Here is a 7,225-nt window from a genome sequence, read left to right as displayed (position 1 = left end):
AACCAGGACTCGTGGACTTGGGACGAAATCATGGAAGGAAAAGGACACTGGGCACACATTGGGGAATATCGCCGTGCTCGTGAGGAGATGGAGGCAGCGAGAGCCCAACAGCGGTGGTATGAGGAGGCAGCAAGGAGACGTGGCTGGAAGCCTGAAAAGCCTGTGAGTACTACCCAAAAATTTCTTGGGGGGGGGCTAAGAGGTCGTGGGCCAAGGGCAGGTAGGAGACCTGCGCCCACTTCCCAGGCTAACCGTGGAGAGCGGGAGTACGGGCGGACACCGTGTTACGCAGTAGAGCGCACGGTGTCTCCTGTACGTGTTCATAGCCCGGTGCGGGTTATTCCACCTCCCCGCACTGGTAGGGCTAGATTGGGCATTGAGCCAGGTGCCATGAAGCCGGCTCAACGCGTCTGGTCTCCAGTGCGTCTCCTCGGGCCGGCATTCATGGCACCAGCCTTACGCATGGTGTCCCCGGTTCGCCTACATAGCCCGGTGCGGGTTATTCCACCTCCCCGCACTGGTCGGGCGACGGGGAGTATTCAACCAGGTAGGGTTGGGCAGGCTCAATGCTCAAGAGAGCCAGTACGCCTGCATGGTCCGGTATTTCCGGCGCCACCTCCCCGCCCCAGCCTAGTACCAACAGTGCCTACACCACGCACCAGGCTTCCAGTGCGTTTTCAGAGCCCTGTTCCTCCTCCACGCACTCTCCCTGTGGTGCGTGTCTCCAGCCCAGTGCCTCCAGTTCCGGCACCACGCACTAGGCCACCTGTGCGTCTCCAGAGCCCTGTACACACTGGTACTTCTCCCCGTACTAGTCCTGATGTGCGTGCACTCAGCCCGGTGTCACCAGTGCCGGTACCACGCACCAGGCACAGAGTACGCTTTGAGAGTCCAGTGTGCCCTGTCCCTGCTCCCCGCACTAGCATGAAGGTGCGTGTCCTTAGCCCGGTGCCTCCAGTTCCGGCACCACGCACCAGGTCTACAGTGCGCCTTATCCGGCCAGAGCCATCCGTCTCCCCAGCGCCATCTGAGCCATCCGTCTCCCCAGCGCCATCTGAGCCATCCGTCTCCCCAGCGCCATCTGAGTCATCCGTCTCCCCAGCGCCATCTGAGTCATCCGTCTCCCCAGCGCCATCTGAGCCATCCGTCTGTCCCGAGCCATTAGAGCCGCCCGTCTGTCCCGAGCCGTCAGAGCCGATAGTCAGTCAGGAGCCGCTAGAGCCATTCGTCAGACAGGATCTGCCAGAGCCGCCAACCAGACAGGATCTGCCAGAGCCGCCAACCAGACAGGATCTGCCAGAGCCGCCAACCAGACAGGACCTGCCAGAGCCGTCCAGCCAGGACCAGCCAGAGCCGTCCAGCCAGGACCAGCCAGAGCCGTCCAGTCAGGAGCTGCCAGAGCCAGCCAGCCAGGAGCTGTCAGAGCCAGCCAGCCAGGACCAGCCAGAGCCGTCCAGCCAGGACCAGCCAGAGCCGTCCAGCCAGGACCAGCCAGAGCCGTCCAGCCAGGACCAGCCAGAGCCGTCCAGCCAGGACCAGCCAGAGCCGTCCAGCCAGGACCAGCCAGAGCCGTCCAGCCAGGACCAGCCAGAGCCGTCCAGCCAGGACCAGCCAGAGCCGGCCAGCCAGGATCCGCCAGAGTCAGCCAGCCATGACCGTCCAGAGCCGTCAGCCAGCCATGACCGTCCAGAGCCAGCCAGCCAGGATCCGCCAGAGCCAGCCAGCCAGGATCTGCCAGTCATTCTGGTGTTGCCCCTTAATTTAGGTGGGGTTATTTGGAGGGTGGTCATTTTGAGGAGGCTACGGAAGCTGGGATTGACTATGGTGGGGTGGGGACCTCGTCCAGGGCCTGAGCCACCACCGTGGTCAGATGCCCACCCAGACCCTCCCCTAGACTTTTGGTAGTGCGTCCGGAGTACGCACCTTGAGGGGGGGGTTATGTCACGTTCCTGACCTATTTTCTGTTGTTTTGTATGTGTTAGTCGGTTAGGGCGTGAGTGTGGGTGGGCATTTCTATGTTTTGTGTTTCTATGTTTAGGTCTTGTAATCAGCCTTATATGGTTCTCAATCAGAGACAGGTGTTTGACGTTTTCCTCTGATTGAGAACCATATATAGGTTGGCTGTTCACACTGTTTGTTTGTGGGTGATTGTCTCCTGGGTCTTTCGTGTCAGTGTATGTGCAACACACGGGACTGTTTTGGCTGTTCGTTCGTTTGATGTATTCTGTTCCTGTTCGTGAGTTCTGCGTGTAGTATGTAAGTTCCATGTTCAGGTCTGTCTACGTCGTGTTTGTTATTTTGATTATTTCAAGTATAGTTCGTGTCAGTGTTCGTCGCTTGTAAATAAATTCAATTATGTCAACATACCTCGCTGCGTATTGGTCCACCGATCCTTCTCTCCTCTCCTCGTCTGAGGAGGAGGAAGAGCTAGAGCACCGTTACACATACTTCCAAAGTTGTGGCAAAATGGCTTAAGGACAACAAAGTCAAGGTATTGGAGTGGCCATCACAACGCCCTGACCTCAATAGAAAATTTGTGGGCTGAACTGAAAAAGTGTGTGCGAGCAAGAAGGCCTACAAACCTGACTCAGTTACACCAGCTCTGTCAGGAGGAATGGGCCAAAATTCACCCAACTTATTGTGGGAAGATTGTGGAATGCTACCCAAAACGTTTGACCCAAATTAAACAATTTAAAGGCAATGCTACCACATACTAATTAAGTGTATGTAATCTTCTGACCCACTGGGAATATGATGAAAGAAATAAACACTGAATTAAATCACTCTCTACTATTATTCTGACATTTCACATTCTTAAAATAAAGTGGTGATCCTAACTGACCTAAGACAGGGAATTTGTACTAGGATTAAATGTCAGACATGGTGAAAAACTGAGTTTAAATGTATTTGGGTAAGGTGTATGTAAACTTCTGACTTCAACTGTTTGTGTTATTTCATAGTTCTGATGTCTTCACTATTATTATACAATGTAGAAAATAGTAGAAATAAAGAAAAACCCTTGAATGAGTAGGTGTCCAAACTTTTGAAGGGTACTGTGTACAGTTGATGTCGGAAGTTCACATATACTTAGGTTGGAGTCATTAAAACTCATTTTTCAACCACTCCACAAATATCTTGTTAACAAACTACAAGTACTACGTAGAGCCATGCCATGACTACATGGAACTCTATTCCACATCATGTAACTCAGTCAAGCAGTAAAATCAGATTGAAAAAAATAGATAAAACTACAAATCAAATCAAAGTTTATTTGTCACGTGCGCCGAATACAACAGGTGTAGTAGACCTTACAGTGAAATGCTTACTTACTTTCCTAACCAATAGTGCAAAAAAGGTATTAGGTGAACAATAGGTAGGTAAAGAAATAAAACAACAGTAAAAAGTCAGGCTATATACAGTAGCGAGGCTATAAAAGTAGCGAGGCTCCATACAGACACCGGTTAGTCAGGCTGATTGAGGTAGTATGTACATGTAGATATGGTTGAAGTGACTATGCATATATGATGAACAGAGAGTAGCAGTAGCGTAAAAGAGGGGTTGGTGGGTGGTGGGACACAATGCAGACAGCCCGGTTAGCCAAGGTGTGGGGGCACACCTTATGGAACAGTACGGACTGGCACACACACACATGCTAACACACGCACACTCTACACACACACACATGCTAACACACGCACACTCTACACACACACACATGCTAACACACGCACACTCTACACACATACACTTTAAATCAAATCAAATTTTATTTATTTAATATTGCTATTTTGCGCTATTATTTATTTTGTATTGTAGATATGTTATGGAAGAGTGGTGTGTAATAACATGTTGTGTTATGTACTGTTTTATTGTATGTAATTGCATAATCGTGGTTGGGCCCAAGGAATAGTAGCCGCCTTGGAAGGAGCTAATGAGGTTCGGAATAATTCTTATTTTTTTAAGTGGGGTGAGAGAAGTCCATGTAAAAAGAGAAGAAGATCTAATGGCAGGCAGACGTGCTTACGCCCTAAAACAGTCGTTTGGAAGCGAGGGTCTTGGTGATGTGGTAGAAGGTGAACAGAGCCCTGTTCTGCTGTGGCCTGTCCTGATCCTTCACTGGCTCCAGCAGGATGGTGATCAGCTCCGGCCACTGGTGTGGACAGTCCAGACAGGCTACCATGGCTATTAGCACCGCTTCCTGGGTGGCTATCTGTTAACACAGGAAACATATACAACAGGTTAGTATTAGCAGCAGCACAAGGGCAGCAGGTAGCCAAGCGGTTAAGAGCGTTTGGCCTGTAACCAAAAGGATGCTGGTTAGAATCCCAGAGCCAACTAGTTGAAAATTCTGTTGATGAGCCCTTGAGCAAGGCACATCACCCTAATTGCTTCGTTAGGAGCATCTACTAAATTACTAAAATATAAATGCAAGTTTTAGAATTAGCAACATGGCCGCTAGGGGGGGGTAGACCTATCTGTTAATACACAGTATATAGGGATATTTCCTAAAAGGCTAATAAGAAAACAAAGAGTGAACACAGGATCAGTAGGGGGATGTGGCAGCCTGAGCCCACTGTGATCCTCTGCACATTCCTGATGAGACACACAACCAGCTGTTAGAGCATGTGTGTCGGCCTAACTTCAGCAGTGTTGACTGTCACAGCCTCCAATGGGAAAACGGAAGACTGACGATGGGCCAATCATAGAAATCATTTATATGGGGCCAATAAGCTTCAGTAATGAAAGAACTGTCAGTGCACTGACTGCACAGATGGCAATAAGGTTTAATCATATTTGTGTAGACGTGTGTGTATGGAGAGGAATGGTGTTGGTTAGCAAACACACTGATCGGGCATAACTCACTTGCACACTTCGGAGTTTCCCGTGTGCAAAATGTGTCATCCTACAATGTATCCCCTCCCTCTCTCGTGATGTGTCCCCTCTCTCTCTCTCATGATGTGTCCCCTCTCTCTCTCTCTCTCTCTCTCTCTCTCTCATGATGTGTCGCCTCTCTCTCTCTCTCTCTCTCTCTCTCTCTCTCTCTCTCTCTCTCTCTCTCTCTCTCTCTCTCTCTCTCTCTCTCTCTCTCTCTCTCTCTCTCTCTCTCTCTCTCTCTCTCTCTCTCTCTCTCTCTCTCTCTCTCTCTCTCTCTCTCTCTCTCTCTCTCTCTCTCTCTCTCTCTCTCTCTCTCTCGTGATGTGTCCCCCATCTCTTTCTCTCTCTCTCTCTCTCTCTCATGATGTGTCCTCTCTCTCTCTCTCTCTCTCTCTCTCTCTCTCTCTCTCTCTCTCTCTCGTGATGTGTCCCCCCACTCTCTCTCACTCTCTCATGTGTCCCCCCTCTCTCTCTCTCTCTCTCTCTCTCATGATGTGTCCCCTCTCTCTCTCATGATGTGTCCCCTCTCTCTCTCATGATGTGTCCCCTTTCTCTCTCTCTCCCTCTCTCTCTCTCGTGCCGTGTCCCCTCTCTCTCTCGTGATGTGTCCCCTCTCTCTCATGCCGTGTCCCCTCTCTCTCTCTCTCTCGTGATGTGTCCCCTCTCTCATGCCATGTCCTCTCTCTCTCAATGTGTCCCCTCTCTCCCATGATGTGTCCCCTCTCTCTCTATCTCTCGTGCCGTGTCTCCTCTCTCTCGTGATGTGTCCCCTCTCTCTCATGCCGTGTCCCCCCCCCTCTCTCTCTCTCTCGTGATGTGTCCCCTCTCTCTCTCTCGTGCCGTGTCCACTCTCTCGCATGATGTGTCCCCACTCTCTCGTGATGCGTCCCCTCTCTCTCTCATGATGTGTCCTCTCTCTCTCTCTCTCTCTCTCTCTCTCTCTCTCTCTCTCGTGATGTCTCCCCTCTCTCTCGTGATGTGTCCCTTCTCTCTCTTGTGATGTGTCCCTTCTCTCTCTTGTGATGTGTCCCTTCTCTCTCTTGTGATGTGTCCCTTCTCTCTCTTGTGATGTGTCCCTTCTCTCTCTCGTGATGTGTCCCCTCTCTCTCGTGATGTGTCACCTCTCTCTCTTGTGATGTGTCCCTTCTCTCTCTTGTGATGTGGCCCTTCTCTCTCATGATGTGTCCCCTCTCTCTCATGATGTGTCCCCTCTCTCTCATGATGTGTCCCCTCTCTCTCGTGATGTGTCACCTCTCTCTCTTGTGATGTGTCCCCTCTCTCTCGTGATGTGTCCCCTCTCTCTCGTGATGTGTCCCCTCTCTCTCGTGATGTGTCCCCTCTCTCTCGTGATGTGTCCCCTCTCTCTCGTGATGTGTCCCCTCTCTCTCGTGATGTGTCCCCTCTCTCTCCTGATGTGTCACCTCTCTCTCTTGTGATGTGTCCCTTCTCTCTCTTGTGATGTGTCCCTTCTCTCTCTTGTGATGTGTCCCTTCTCTCTCTTGTGATGTGTCCCTTCTCTCTCTTGTGATGTGTCCCTTCTCTCTCTTGTGATGTGTCCCTTCTCTCTCTTGTGATGTGTCCCTTCTCTCTCTTGTGATGTGTCCCTTCTCTCTCTTGTGATGTGTCCCTTCTCTCTCTTGTGATGTGTCCCTTCTCTCTCTTGTGATGTGTCCCTTCTCTCTCATGATGTGTCCCCTCTCTCTCATGATGTGTCCCCTCTCTCTCGTGATGTGTCACCTCTCTCTTGTGATGTGTCCCCTCTCTCTTGTGATGTACCCCCTCTCTCTCAGTGATGTGTCCTCTCTCTCTCTCTCTCTTATTTGGTGGTCATCATCAAAGGGTAAGGTTACACAATACAGCCTTTGGAGAGGTTAATACTGTACAACACGACCACCCTGTTGGACCCCAGCAGATTTCTGACAGAGTCAACCTCCTCTCCAGAGAGATGACAGAGAGCGGATGAGACAGGTCAGACATATGAGGCTGGAATGGCTGTTGCTCTCCATATGGACACAGGCATATGCTACTAGTGGAGAGGTGTCCCTAGTGGGCTCTATAAGTATGGACCCTACTCATAGGCAGAGTGTTCCACTTAGTGGTGGTCTTTGGAATGATGCTCTGAAGGGACCAGTCATTGGCTGACAGCTCAAGCAAACAGAACTTGAGGTGATGTGAATAACAAATGGCTGACCTGGTTGACAGGCTCGTTAAAGTTTGTAGAAGCCACCTGCTCTTCTGACAGTGTACTGTAGACAGACAGACAGACAGACAGACAGACAGACAGACAGACAGACAGACAGACAGACAGACAGACAGACAGACAGACAGACAGACGAGAGAGAGAGAGAGA

General features: G+C 50.6%; 1 protein-coding gene across 1 annotated transcript in view; it reads right to left on the bottom strand.

Moving 5' to 3' along the window:
* Positions 1 to 3,249: 3,249 nt before the first annotated feature.
* Positions 3,250 to 7,225, bottom strand: part of LOC139545060 (importin-11-like) — a 27,658-nt gene continuing 23,682 nt past the window's right edge. Inside the window, exon 2 of the mRNA XM_071352436.1 lies at positions 3,250 to 4,210. Coding sequence (XP_071208537.1) covers positions 4,028 to 4,210 — 183 coding nt within the window. The 3' untranslated portion in view covers positions 3,250 to 4,027. The remainder of the gene's footprint in view (positions 4,211 to 7,225) is intronic.

Source organism: Salvelinus alpinus, chromosome 19 (genome assembly GCF_045679555.1).
Source record: "Salvelinus alpinus chromosome 19, SLU_Salpinus.1, whole genome shotgun sequence".
In the NCBI taxonomy this organism is placed as follows: domain Eukaryota; kingdom Metazoa; phylum Chordata; class Actinopteri; order Salmoniformes; family Salmonidae; genus Salvelinus; species Salvelinus alpinus.
The sequence above is the reverse complement of the archived record's forward strand: the minus strand, read 5'-3'. Positions and strand labels throughout refer to the sequence as shown.